This window comes from Nerophis ophidion, linkage group LG03, assembly GCF_033978795.1.
Source record: "Nerophis ophidion isolate RoL-2023_Sa linkage group LG03, RoL_Noph_v1.0, whole genome shotgun sequence".
Classification (NCBI taxonomy): domain Eukaryota; kingdom Metazoa; phylum Chordata; class Actinopteri; order Syngnathiformes; family Syngnathidae; genus Nerophis; species Nerophis ophidion.
The window spans coordinates 17,145,764-17,160,916 of record NC_084613.1 but is presented as its reverse complement, the minus strand read 5'-3'; the positions used below and the strand labels follow the sequence as shown (position 1 = coordinate 17,160,916).

General features: G+C 36.2%; 1 protein-coding gene across 3 annotated transcripts in view; it reads left to right on the top strand.

Moving 5' to 3' along the window:
• The window catches only part of lrriq1 (leucine-rich repeats and IQ motif containing 1), a 91,010-nt gene that overhangs the window by 30,360 nt on the left and 45,497 nt on the right, over nt 1-15,153 (top strand). For all 3 annotated transcript variants that reach the window (XR_009806049.1, XM_061894433.1, XM_061894435.1), the window contains exons 13-14: nt 1,357-1,450; nt 13,446-13,622. Coding sequence is in view for 2 of the 3 variants with exons in the window: in XM_061894433.1 (XP_061750417.1) it covers nt 1,357-1,450; nt 13,446-13,622 (271 nt within the window). In the remaining variant the exon portion in view is untranslated. The remainder of the gene's footprint in view (nt 1-1,356; nt 1,451-13,445; nt 13,623-15,153) is intronic.

Below are 15,153 nucleotides of genomic sequence, written 5' to 3'. Positions count from 1 at the left end.
ATATTTCAGTCCAAAATTCCACTTTGAAATATTTTTGGGAAAAATATTGCATATTTTGTGTGTTTGTCATAAAAAAAAAAAGGTTTTCTTTGACAAAAATGTAAACATAAGATAAACAAATAAACGATGACAAAATATTACAAACTTATAATCAAAAATAGATGAGAGTTGATCTAGTGACTTAAGTGTTAAAAGTTTAAAAAAAAATATATATATATTTTTAACATTTTATTGACTGGGACTCTTTTGGATCCTAAGTAATTTTTGTTGGATTTTTTAATTTTATTTTAAAAACTGTCTTTGCTCTAAAAATAATAATAAATCAAAATAAATGTTGTTATGAATTTTTTACCTATTCAAGGCTCCATATACTCTCTGTCCAAAATTCCACTTAAGAATTTCTGGGAGAAAATATTACATATTTTGTGTTTTTGCACTAAAACAGAGTTTTCTTTGACAAAAATGGAAACATAAAATTAACAAATAAATTATGAAAAAATATTAAAAACTTATAATCAAAATAGATCTGAAGTTGATCGAGAGAGCTTAGAATTTTATGGTACAATTTACGATGTTTTTTACAATGAAAAAACTGCACCATGTTTTTTTTTTTTTTTTCTGGCAAACCGAGCTGCAGTACAGTTTAAACATTTACACCAAATTAAAAAAAGGCAGTATAGTCGCCAAAATTTTACAGTAAAATCTGTGGTACAGTTATTTTCAATTGACAACTATATGCTTTTACCGTAAAAATTATTGTCCTTTTTACGGTGTTTAATTTGATGTATAATTTGCTTTGAAATCATAAGTCAAGTATGATATTGAAGTATTTTTTATTTTAAAAAAGAAAACATGTTTGGAAAGTATGATATTACATTATCTGTTGCAATATTGGATAATAATAAAGCATAAAAGGTATGCACTTCCACGCGGTCCATGTATTTTTTCCTGTCAAATTGGAAACAACTAATATATTTAGCAAGAAAATATACTTTATTGACGCATATTTTCCTAGGCGTTCGGGGCCACATAAAATGACATGCCGGGCCAGATCTGGCCCCCGAGCCTTGAGTTTGATACCCGTGTTCTAATCAAAACATGTGCTGTGTCTTTAAAATATGTTTGTCCTAATTTAACTGAATTTGAAATACATTTTATTCAGATTTATTGAGATGTTTGTAAGTGTTAAAAACAGTTTAGTCATATTTTTACCTTCAAATCTACACGTTATGTGAAATATTAATTCACATAGCTCCACTGGTTTCAGATGAATAGGATTGTTGCCTGGACACAGGACTGTACCTCCAACGAGACCGAAGCCTCACGACTTGCTAACGAGATTACATTATCTCCAAGATTTGAAGGAGGTGTGCCAGAGCCTGGAGGGAAGTCCTTCCCTGAAGGAAATCCACCTCATGGGGAATCCTCTCCAGCAGGAGAGCAGTTGGAGGTGAGATGAAGCTTCCACCACGTTTATTGTAAGCACAATGCCATAACTTGTTATATCTGCACATTCCCGAATCTAGTCCAGGATCTTGTCTCGGATTGGAAATATAACACAAGGGTGTCCAAAATTTTTCCACTGAGGGCCGCGCGCTGAAAAATGAAAGCATGCGGGGGTCATTTGGATTTTATTCCTTTTCAAAACCAATACAATGCATAGATATTTTTAACCTTTAGGGCTTCCCTCATGTTTGGTTCCAGTTACCTGGAAGGGTCTCAGTCATAGAAAATGTTAACAAATAAGCCATATATTATATTTTTTAATTATTATTTTTCAACGCTTAAATAATGTAAAAAATAAATAAATATTAAATACATTTTTTTTTTTTGCCCTTTTTGTCAAAAAAAAAAATGTTTTTAATGGCAAAAACACAAAATATCCCCCTCAAAAAAAAATGTTAAAAGTGCAATATTTGATGTGATGTTAATTGGGGCCTTAAATAGGTCAGAAATTCATAACACCATTGATTTAAATTCCTTAATAGTTTTTGAGGAATGACATTTAAAAAAAAAATCACTCTATTTAAATTCTTAGAGATCCAAAAGCGTCACACTCATTAAAGTGTTTTTTTTTACTTTCAACACAAGTATTGAGATCAAGTTCAGATTTATCTGTCGATTATAGGTTTTTATTATTCTAAATGTTTATTTTTTGAATTTTTTTGTATTACTGAATGCCTTTTTGGTCAAAGAAAACGTTGTTTTTTTTTGGCAAACGCACAAAATATGCAATATTTCCCCATAAATATATTTCAAAGTGGAATATTTAATGTTAAGTAAAGCACAACATGGAATTTGATTCATTACTACTTTTTGAGGAATGACATTTAAAAAAAAAAAAAAATCACACAAAAATTCTCCGGGATCCAAAAGGGTCCCACTCATAAAAGTGTTAAAATACAAAGTTATACTTTTTTTTTTTTTTTTTTTTTTTTTACAATACTTTCAACACAAGTATTAAGATCCATTTCAGATTTATCTGCCGTTTATAAGTTTTTATTTTTTTAATTTTTCTTTGTATTTGTTTGTTTTACTGCAAGCCCTTTGGGTCAAAGAAAACTTTGTTTTTGTATGGCAAACGCACAAAATATGCAATATTTTCTCACAATATATTTCAAAGTGGAATATTTAATGTTAAGTAATTCCTAACTTTGATTTTGAATCATCATTATTTTTTGAGGAATGACATTTAAAAAAAAAAACACAAACTAAAATTCTTAGGGATCCAAAAGGGTCCCACTCATAAAAGTGTTTAAAAATACCAAGTTATACATTTTTTTTTACTTTCCACACAAGTATTGAGGCCAAGTTCAGGTTTATCTGTTGATTATATATTTTTATTATTCTATTTTTTTTTTAAATTTGTTTGTTTTACTGTATGCCCTTTGGGTCAAAGAAAACATTTTTTGTATGTCAAACACACAAAATATGCAATATTTTCCGACAGATATATTTCAAAGTGGAATATTTAATGTTAAGTGAATCATAACATTGATTTTGAGTCATTTTTATTTTTTTGAGGAATTACATTTAAAAAAAAAAAAAATCACACAAAAATTCTTAGGGATCCAACAGGGTCCCACTCATTAAAGTGTTAAAAATTCTAAGTTTTACATCTTTTTTTTTTTTAAACTTTTAACACAAGTATTGAAATCAACTTCTGATTTATCCATCGATTATAAGTTTTTGTTATTCTAAATGTTGTTTTTTATTTGTTTGTTTTACTGTATCCCCTTTGGGTCAAAGAAAACTTTTGTTTTTGTACGGCAAATGCACAAGATATGCAATATTTTCCCACAAATATGTTTCAAAATTGAATATTTATTGGTAAGCAATGCATAACTTTGAATTTGATTAATTATTTTTTGAGGAATGATAGTTTTTAATAATTCACAAAAATGCTCGGGGATCCACTAGGGTCCCACTCATAAAAGTGTTAAAAATACAAAGTTACAAATTTCTTTAGATTTATCTGTAGATTATACATTATCTTTTTTGTTTGTTTTATGCCTTTTTTTTTCTTTTTCAAAAAAAGAACATTATGTTTTTTTTGGCAAACACACAAAATAAGCAATATTTTTCTCCCCAAAAATATTTCAAAGTGGAATATTTAATGTGACATAATTCATGACAACATTGATTTTAATGCATTATGTTTTGACCAATGACAGTTTAGGAAGTATTTAAAAAGAGTCATATATTATTATTATTATTTTTTTTTATTTCAGTGCTTAAGACTCTAGATCAACTTCAGATCTATTTTTGATACGTTTTTGATATTTTGTCATGTTTTATTTGTGTACTTTGTGCCCTTTTGTCAAAGAACACTTTTTTTTTAATGGCAAAATACGCAATATTTTCCCCCAAAATATTTAAAAGTGCAATATTGGATGTGAAGTATTTGGAGCCTTGAATAGGTCAATAATTCATAACAAAATTGATTTTCATACCTTATTATTATTTGAGCAATGACAGTTTTAAAGAGAAAAACAGCCTGCATGTCAGCTTTGTGTTGATATAGTCAACATTGCAACTTTTTATTGTTACACTAATAATAATAAATATAAGTTATTTTAACACTTTTATGAGTGACACTCTTTTGCATCCTAAATAATTTTAGTGGGATTTTTAAATGTTATTTCATTGCTGTAAAAATAATAAAAAATCGAAATCAATCTTATTAATTTTTTACCTATTTAAGGCTCCTTATACCTTACATCTAAAATTACACTTTGATATATTTTTGGAAAAATATTGCATATTTTGTGTTTTTGCCATATTTTGTGTTGTCTTTGACAAAAATGTAAACATAAAATAAACAAATAGATCATGAAAAAATATTAAAAACTTATTATCGAAAATATATCTGAAGTTGGGCTTCACGGTGGAAGAGGGGTTAGTGCGTCTGCCTCACAATAAGAAGTTCCTGCAGTCCTGGGTTCAAATCCAGGCTCGGGATCTTTCTGTGTGGAGTTTGCATGTTCTCCCCGTGAATGCGTGGGTTCCCTCCGGGTACTCCGGCTTCCTCCCACTTCCAAAGACATGCACCTGGGGATAGGTTGATTGGCAACACTAAATTGGCCCTAGTGTTTGAATGTGAGTGCGAATGTTGTCTGTCTATCTGTGTTGGCCCTGCGATGAGGTGGCGACTTGTCCAGGGTGTACCCCGCCTTTCGCCTGATTGTAGCTGAGATAGGAGCCAGCGCCCCCCACAACCCCAAAAGGGAATAAGCGGTAGGAAATGGATGGATGGATCTGAAGTTGATTGAGAGACTTGAGTGTTGAACATTAACAACAATAAATGTATACGTTATGTTTACCACCTTCATGAGTGGGACTTTTTTGGATCCTAAAAAATTTTTGTGGAATGTTTTTAATTTTGTATTAAAAACTTTATTTGCTCTAAAAATAATAATAAATCAAAATCAATTGTGTTATGATTTTTAAAAATCTATTTAAGGCTCCATAAAATCTCCGTCCAAAATTCTACTTTGAAATATTTTTGGGAAAAATATTGCATGTTTTGTGTGTTTGCCATAAAAAAATAAAGTTTTCTTTGACAAAAATCGAAACATAAAACAAACAAATAAATGATGAAAAAATATTAAAAACTTACAATCGAAAATAGATCTAAAGTTGATCGAAAGACTTAAGAATTGAAAAGTAACAACAATAAATACCACTTTTATCTGTGGGACTTTTTTGGATCCTAAAGATTTTTTCTGGATTTATTTATTTATTTTTTAAACTGTCATCGCTCTAAAAATAATGATAAATCTAAATCGATTTTTTATGTTTTTAAAAAAAAAATGTTTTTAAATTATTTAAGGCTCCATAAAATCTCTGTCCAAAATTCCACTTTGAAATCTTTTGGGGGGAGAAATACTGCATATTTTGTGTGCTGCAATAACAAAACTAAGTTTTCTTTGACAAAAATCCAAACATGAAATAAACAAATAAATGATGAAAAAATATTAAAAACTTATAATCGAAAATGGATCTGAAGTTGATCGAGAGACTTAAGTATTGAAAAGGAGCAACAATAAATACCACTTTTATGTGTCGGACTTTTTTGGATCCTTAAGATTTTTTGTGGATTTTTTTTTTTTAACTGTCATTGCTCTAAAAATAATACTACATCTAAATAAATGTTGTGATGATTAAAAAAAATGTATATATTTAATGGTCCATAAAATCTCCATCCAAAATTCCACTTTGAAAAATTTTTGGGAAAAATATTGCATATTTTGTGTGTTTGCCATAAAAAACAGTTTTCTTTGACAAAAATCCAAACATAAAATAAACAATTAAATAATGAGAAAAATATTAAAAACTTATAATTCAAAATAGATCTGAAGTTGATCGAGAGACTTAAGTGTTGAAAGTAAAAAATAATAATATATGAGTTATTTTTAACACTTTTTTGAGTGGGACTCTTGTCTCTTCAACTTGCAAACTCTGCAACTTTTTCTCGTTACATTTCACCTGTTTGCCTTTTTATTCCACTTTGTAACATTTTTTTTAAATAGTATTTGTGGAATATTCCACGGTGCATTGAAAAAAATTAACAGAGGGCTGCAAATGGCCCCTGGGCCGCACTTTGGACACCCCAGTCTAGTTCTCGTCTTTACCAAAAAATCCCTCAATATTTCAATTTATCTCAAAATACCCGCAGAACAGCTTCCTTCCTGTGCACTATGTGCGCATGCGTGTGCCTGTGTAGAGTACAACGCTGTTAGCGAAACAATGTCACGTCCTGCAACAATCCACTCTTTCTCCTTATTCTCACTGTCACTTTTCATCGCCTTCAAAGGGCATGCATGAGTTTATATGGGAAATATGCACAAAACCATGACCACGGGTGTGTCTTCTTAGTGACAAAAAAATAAGCGGTGACCATTTTGTAAAAGTGACAGATCCAAAACAAGTAAAAACTATACTCCGACGTCCGGCCAAAAAATCCATTATTGCTTCGCCTATGGATAATTGCATTACGGGCCGTGTCTAGGAGCAAACACAACCAGAGACGACTGTGACCGTTTAGTTCCTGAAAAGCTGTTGGAACATGAACTCTGCGTCACAGGCATTGTCCAAACCTTGTATTTCTAGCCCGGTCCTTTTCATCCTAAGACAGCAGTAAGTGTTGGGAATCTGCTGAGCGTTATTCCAGAGATGAAAACACTAAAACTGGTACACTTAAGGCCAACTTAAAAGTCTGCTTTGTGTAGGAAATATGGACTGTATTACATGGGAGGCATCTTTTTTTTTCTTTTTTTTTTCTTTGTCATGAAAAAGGGAGGGCTTCACGGTGGCAGAGGGGTTAGTGCGTCTGCCTCACAATACGAAGGTCCTGCAGTCTTGGGTTCAAATCCAGGCTCGGGATCTTTCTGTGTGGAGTTTGCATGTTCTCCCCGTGAATGCGTGGGTTCCCTCCGGGTACTCCGGCTTCCTCCCACTTCCAAAGACATGCACCTGGGGATAGGTTGATTGGCAACACTAAAAAAAAAAAAGGTCCCTAGTGTGTGAATGTGAGTGTGAATGTTGTCTGTCTATCTGTGTTGGCCCTGCGATGAGGTGGCGACTTGTCCAGGGTGTACCCCGCCTTCCGCCCGATTGTAGCTGAGATAGGCGCCAGCGCCCCCCGCGACCCCAAAAGGGAATAAGCGGTAGTAAATGGATGGATGGATGGATGGATGGATGAAAAAGGGAGGTTTTTGTCATGAAAGAGGGAGTTTTTTGTGGTTGGTGCACTAATTGTAAGTGTATATTGTGTTTTTTATGTTGAAAAAAACAAAAAACATTTTTATTTTTTTTAAATAAAAATGAATAAAAAATTCTTCTGCGGCCCGGTACCGGGCTATGGCCCGGTGGTTGGGGGCCACTGGTCTAGACCTGTCTCCCGTTAAAAATGTGTGGCACATTATGAGGCCTAAAATGCGACAAAAGAGACCCTGGACTGTTGAACAACATAAGCTGTAGCAAGAATGAGAAAAAATTCCACCTGAAAAGCTTCAAAAAATGGGTTCCTCAGTTCCCAAATGTTTACTGAGTGTTGTTAAAAGGAAAGGCCATGTAACACAGTGGTTAAACTGCCCCTGTGCCAACTTAAATTCTAAGTTAATGATTATTTGCAAAAAAAAAATTAAGTTTCTCAGTTGGAACATTACATTTCTTTTCTTTGCAGTCTATTTGATTTAATATAACTTGAAAATAATTTGCAAATCATTATATTCTGTTTTTATTTACAATATACACAACGTGCCGACTTCATTGGTTTTGGGTTTTGTACTTGTGGGCCCATAAATTGAAATGTTGTTAAATGTAGCTTTGGTGTAGCAAGCTGTGTAGCTTGCTCCAATTCTCTGGGGAGAGCTTCCCTTGGCGCGCAGCTACATTTAATGGAGAGTAACTTGCAGCTTAGCTTACTACATTTTCCAAGTAGTTTGCTGTCGGCTTGCTTGATAAGTTCTGATAAATGTCAAGGCCAGTGAAGTCCTCACCCTTTTGTTCCACACATATGACACAAATAGGTCATAATTACCGAAATATTCCCATTATGAAGCCACCTCATGTTTGATTCTCATCACATGACACACTGGAGGCAGAGTTTGACATGTTGCTCTGGGAATCCGTTTTGAAGAACTCTTTTGTTTATAAAGCTTTAAAAAGTCCACTTTGTAGCCCGAGGGCGTGTTTTTTTTTTGCTGATTTTATTATTGACGTTCCCCAGTGTCCTGTGGTGTTTCCAGCTACACATTTTCCCACTGAGCGGACCTCGTTCCGTCCAAGCTGGGTTGCTGGACGCTCCGGAGTCTGTTTCCCTGGCAGATACTTGGGATTCCTCCACTCGAACATCCTGAGCCTCAGGCTACATATAGAGCTCCCCCGGCCCCCGTTCTTCCAGACTCTGCCACTCATCGACCTCCCCTCCCCTTAATAGACCCTCAGACCTTAAAGGGGCTGTTTGCTCAAAGTTACTTTTTTCAAACCAAAACATAGAACAAGGACACCACCGGCTAGCTTATGTTACCATTCGTGGTTTAAAAACATATATTTTAAATTTCTATATTTTACACAATTACTGATTATATTGAGTAAAAATGGCTCGACCCAAGATGGCGGGAGATAACGCTTACAACTAGAGATGTCCGATAATGGCTTTTTTTGCCGATTTCCGATATTGTCCAACTCTTAATTACAGATTCCGATATCAACCGATACCGATGTATACAGCCATGGAATTAACACGTTATTATGCCTAATTTTGTTGTGATGCCCCACTGGATGCATTAAACAATGTAAGAAGGTTTTCCAAAATAAATTGACTCAAGTTCTGAAAAAAAAATGCCAACATGGCACTGCCATATTAGGGACTGATGGGCCTTTTGTACAGAGGACCCTATTAAATTTCTAGCGTTTTATTATTATTATTATTTCTTATTATTATTATACCGTCGCCTTTTTGAGCTGTAATTTGACCCCCTTAAAAGGCTTCAAAACTCACCAAATTTGACACACACATTGGGACTGGCAAAAATTGCGATCTAATCAAAAAACCAAACCACAAAACTCAAAATTGCGCTCTACCGCCCCCTAGGAAAAAAACACAGACAAAACTGTCTTTAACTTCCAGTAGGAATGTCGTAGAAACATGAAACACAAATCTCTATGTAGGTCTCAGTTAGACCTATATTTCATACACTGACATCCCCAGCTTAAAACCACAGGAAGTTTGCTATTCCCCCTTCAATACAAAAACTGCACTCCATTCACAATTCATTAGTCTCAAAATGGCGGCACCAAGGCGTCCTCATAAAATGCCCAAGTCCTGTAGGACTGTCATACATAGATGAAACAAAAACCTCACTGTAGGTCTCACTGAGACCTATATTTCATATACTGACCACCCCCAGCTAAAATCAACAGGAAGTTTGCTATTCCCCCAAAGCTGCACTCCATTCACAATGCATTAGAGTCTCAAAATGGCGGCACCAAGGCGTCCTTATAAAATGCCCAAGCCATTTTACAACTTTTATTACTATGAGACTGATGTATAATACATGTGTATACAACTTTTTCTCTGTGTAATAATCCATCCATCGATCTTCTACCACTTATACGGGCTTGGGTTGCGAGGGCAGCAGCACAATCGGTCTCGTCCATCGCTGCGTGCAGCTTTGCAGCAGCTTGTAATTTGGGAAATGAGGAGGTTTAGGTGGGCGGGGTTTGGGGGGAGCGCCCCGGAAGAGTTAGTGCTGCAAGGGGGTCTGGGTATTTCTTCTGTTGTGTTTATGTTGTGTTACAGTGCGGTAGTTCTCCCGAAATGGGTTTGTCATTCTTGTTTGGTGTGGGTTTACAGTGTGGCGCATATATGTAACAGTGTTAAAGTTGTTTATACGGCCACCCTCAGTGTGACTTGTATGGCTGTTGACCAAGTATGCCTTGCCTTCACTTTGGTGTGTGTATGAAAAGCCGTAAATATTATGTGATTGGGCCGGTACGCCTCTGTCGTGAAAAAGGGACGTTTTTGTCATGGAAAAAAAGGGACGTTTTTTTCATGAAAAAGGGAGCTTTTTGTGGTTGGTGCACTAATTGTAAGTGTATATTGTGTTTTTTATGTTGATTTAATAAAAAAAAAAAAAAAAAAAATATATATATATATATATATATATTTTTTTTTTATAAAAAATTATTCTGCGGCCCGGTACCAATCGGGCCACGGCCCGGTACCAACCGGGCCTCGGCCCGGTACCAGGCCACGGCCCGGTGGTTGGGGACCACTGTTTTAAAGCATTTATCGGCCGATAATATCGGCAGTCCGATATCATCGGACATCTCTACTTACACATTATAAAGTTAGCGGCTTTAATCGTCGCGAAAAATTCCTTCAAAGGGTTCTATCCTACGTTTACAACTTTTCAGACTTTTGTATGTTTAAAATGTTGTACTCTTTTTCTATAAGACATGGAAGTTTTAAGTCATGAGGTTGGTGGGTTTTGATACGTATCCCTGGTTTAATTTTTATGCCATTCCTAAATCTCGTTAAGTCGCATTCGAGACTTGCATAAGATCTTTTGAAAACTTCAGGAAGACCGTATATGATAACATGCCGAGTAGCGATGGGTCGGTCGCGAACGAAAGCTCTTTGAAGAGAACGACGGTAGCTGATATTAGGTTATCCAGGGTAAATCCCGCCTAACCTTACCTTTGTCCACACACATACCTCCATCTTTCTTGTGGTTGCCCCAGAGTTTCCTAACGGGCTGTTATGAAGCTGGCTGTGGCCAGTTCTTTTTGATGTCACTTCCTGTGTGGCGCCACTTCCTCTCCGAACTCAGTTTGTAAACAATCAATGAGTCCATACAAAGTTCAGAGCCGGAGATTCAAGAAATAGACCGTGCACATACCTGTGTAAAAAAGTAGGAGGGTAACCTTAAATGTTGGTTTAGTGTGGCTGAAACGGGGCTTAGGCTAAATAATTATTCTTTTAAGGGGTTAAACGGCTTAATGTAGACAAAGCCTTTGTTTTTTAATGGTCTTTTAAAGCAGTATCGGTCCACATATTACGGAAGATAGGTGACCGCAGTCAGGGCGTTGAGGGTATCAGGTTTGGTTGCTGCAGGATTAGGTCTCTGCCTTTTGCAGATGATGTGGTCCTGATGGCTTCATCTGGTCAAGATCCTCAGCTCTCATTGGATCGGTTTGCAGCCGAGTGTGAAGCGACTGGGATGGGAATCAGCACATCCAAGTCTGAGTCCATGGTTCTCGCCTGGAAAAGGGTGGAGTCCCATCTCCGGGTTGGGGAGGAGATTTTGCCACAAGTGGAGGAATTTAAGTACCTCGGAGTCTTGTTCACGAGTGAGGGAAGAGTGGATCGTGAGATCGACAGGTGGATCAGTGCGGCGTCTTCAGTATTGCGGACGATGTATCGATCCGTTGTGGGGAAGAAGGAGCTGAGCCGGAAGGCAAAGCCCCAATTTACCGGTCGATATACTTTCTCATCCTCACCTATGGTCATGAACTTTGGGTTGTGACCGAAAGGACAAGATCACGGGTACAAGCGGCCGAAATGAGCTTCCTCCGCCGGATGACGGGGCTCTCCCTTAGAGATAGGGTGAGAAGCTCTGTCTTCCGGGAGGAGCTCAAAGTAAAGCCCCTGCTCCTCCACATTGAGAGGAGCCAGATGAGGTGGTTCGGGCATCTGGTCAGGATGCTACCCGAACGCCTCCCTAAGGAGGTGTTTCTGGCACGTCCAACCGGTAGGAGACCATGGGGAAAACCCAGGACACAATGGGAAGACTATGTCTCCCGGCTGGCCTAGAAACACCTCTGGATCCCCTGGGAGGAGCTGGACGAAGTGGCTGGGGTGAGGGAAGTCTGGGCTTCCCTGCTTAGGCTGCTTCCCCCGCGACCCGATCTCGGATAAGCGGAAGAAGATGGATGGATGGATGGATGGATGAATGGATGGAAGGTGAACGCAAGAAGAGAAGTAAGATTTGGACACATTTTAAAGTTTTAGACTAAAAAGATCATATCGAACAGGCTCCACAAACAACCTGCACCATGACTGTGCATAGTAGCAACATCTGTCCCCTCAGAAAGAATTTTCTCCAAAAAAGGACAGATCATAACAAAAAAGGAGAAATAGGATCAGCCCCTCTAAGCTGAGGCCATTGTTGTTTTTTAACGCCAATCTTTGCTAAAACCTTTACTGAGATGCAGCATTTTTCTTTTTGTTTAACACATTTTAAGTTATATTTTGTTGAGTGACGTTGATTTGGTGTTTTTTCACAAATTAAAATGTGTCTTTTTTTTAAAGTGTATTCATATACATTACAGGCCAAAAGTTTGGACACACCTTCTCATTCAATGCGTTTTCTTTATTTTCATGACTATTTACAGTTTAGATTGTCACTGAAGGCATCTAAACTATGACACTATGACACCTGTGAAGTGAAACCCATTTCAGGTGACTACCTCTTGAAGCTCATCGAGAGAATGCTAGGAGTGTGTGAAAAAATAATCACAGCAAAGGGTGGCTATTCACCTTTTTTTGTTAAATACATAACTCCACATGTGTTCATTCATAGTTTTGATGCCTTCAGTGACAATCTACAGTGTAAATAGTCATGAAAATAAAGAAAACGCATTAAAATGAGAAGGTGTGTCCAAACTTTTGGCCCGTACCGTATATGTTAAGTTTATAAATACAGCCAAATAAATACTTTATGTTATTTCTTTTTACATTATATATTCATTTCACACATAATGTAGTAATAAATGAATTAAAGTAACACAAAATCTGAAGGAACGGAATTCCTTTCACAAATGCCGAGTGCCAGCGTTAGCGATACTGTTTTTACTATGGGTGTAATAAAAAATCAGTTTTTGAATGAATCGCGATTCTTATTTGAAACGATTCTTAATCGAGTAAAACAAAAATCAAAAATCGATTAAATGTTTTAGTTATTTATCTGTCCTGTCCAGCCACTTAGGCAAATGATATTGTTGATATAAATGATCTATACCTGCTGTACAGATTTACTTTATAAAAGTGTTGAATACTTCTCTTGTTGCCTTATTTGACTTTATTAAATGTTCGGGTAGATTTGCATTTAACGAACCAGTTTCCTTTTAAGTCATATTGAAATGAATCATATCTGTTTATTTTATGGATGAATGTAGCCAATGTTATCAAAAATTATGGATTTTGAATCGGGAATCGTTTTGAATCGCGAATCGATTCTGAATCAAATTATTAACACCCAAGATTCGAATCAAATTTTTTTTTAAACGGCAGCAAGAAAGTGTTTTTTGGAAGTCAGAATTGTGGCCCTGACTTCTGCTCCGGTCCCACAACATTCAACTGTCATATTATTGAAGATTTTGAATTATAACTATTAAAATGTAATGATTTTTAACAACCTTGCCTTTCTCATCAGATCAACTCTGCAGAGAACTATTTCTGGCCTGAGGACCATCGATGGTACGGATACCGACTTCACTCATGATGATGTTGCTAGGCAGACTAGCCAATCCTCGGACAGCTTCCTCAAGTTCATCCACCAGCAACTTCAGCAGACTCGCGATTTAAAGCTGGAGCACAGAGAGGAACTCAGGTAAAGTAAGCGAAAGTGTCATATTTTTGTACATTTAAAACACTTCCCCGTGGTCTATATAATGTGTAATGGTGGTTCTTTGTTCAAAACGTTGAATAGATTATGTTTTACAGACCTTCGAGCCGCTTTTCTGACCGTCTCCCGGATGGGCGATCTTATTTACGTGCCTCCACTTCGACAGCGCCATGTTGTAGTTTCTAGCACTTCCATATGAAGTCTACTGACAGATATAAACGAGAACTATATGCTACTGTCAGATGATGCATGTCGTTCTCACAACAAGAGGATACAGAAGAAGAAAGACTACAATGAGAGACTTGCGCGTAGCTTTTCGGGTAAACCGCTACCGCTCATTCCACACTCGGGGAAAAATGTCGCAAATTAGTGAGATTTGGAGAACGTATGAAGGAAGGCAAGATTGTTTTTTTTATATTCCCGCCATGCTTCCGTGGTTTGATTTATCATTTTTGGGACAAATCCCGATCCTGAATGCACAAAAAACATTCAATCGGTCAATCAGCATGTATTTATACAGCCATTAAAGTATCAGAAGATTGGAAAAACAAGTTGACTTCATATGCTTAATTGTGTTTCATTTCATTAAACCATATCCAAATGTATTTACCATCCGCAAAATCTGTAAAAATACCGTTTAAACATCAAAATGCCACAAATTCAGTTGGCCATTTTGAATATTACGCTCCGAAAGTATTCGGTAATTTCCATAGATTGGCATCACTGGAGTAACACGTCTGCACTCTGACCATATTATTAGATCAGTCATACTGGAAATTTGCAATAATTAGACGGATGTGCTGTTTATCTTCCACAATCCTTATGTAAAACAAGAACATATATGCTGGGCTTTTAAATGCATTTTGAAATCCTAAATTAATAAAAAAACATAAGTAGTCTGTCAATAAGAGCTCTCTATTCTGCCCACAAAACCCTCTAAATAACAATCCAAAACCTGCCAACAATACTCTATGTACATATTGTGACCTAAATATTAACCGAATATTAGCGATGTTATTGCAAGCACTAACTCAGACGGACAATGTTTTAGCGGCTGATTGATAACACCCAGCTAAGTAGTCGTCTGCTCCCGCAACATCACGTCTCGGAACGTCAACGTTATTCTCGAATATAACTCATGCCTCTCGTCTGGTTATTAGGAGGATTTGAGCCATAAATCTAGAAGTTGTTCATTTGTGACAATTAGTTTATCCCCTGAGATGGAGACTAACACAAACAACCGAAGACAGTGTTAACATTTCTTGTGCATCTTGATTAATTCTTCATCTAAACAGGAAGATAAGAACATCGTATTAGTCGTCATCGAAGTAAGAGCAGACATTGTACAGTATGCTATCCTTTTATTATGTTTGTAGTTTGTATTTCTTGTTTAACACTTAGCAATACTGTTACATGGTGATTAGTGTTTCACTAAAGCGACATCTGTTTAGCACAGCTTCTAAAATTTGTAGATCATCCTCCTTTTATTCAGGATCAGCAATACAAGTTTCTGGAT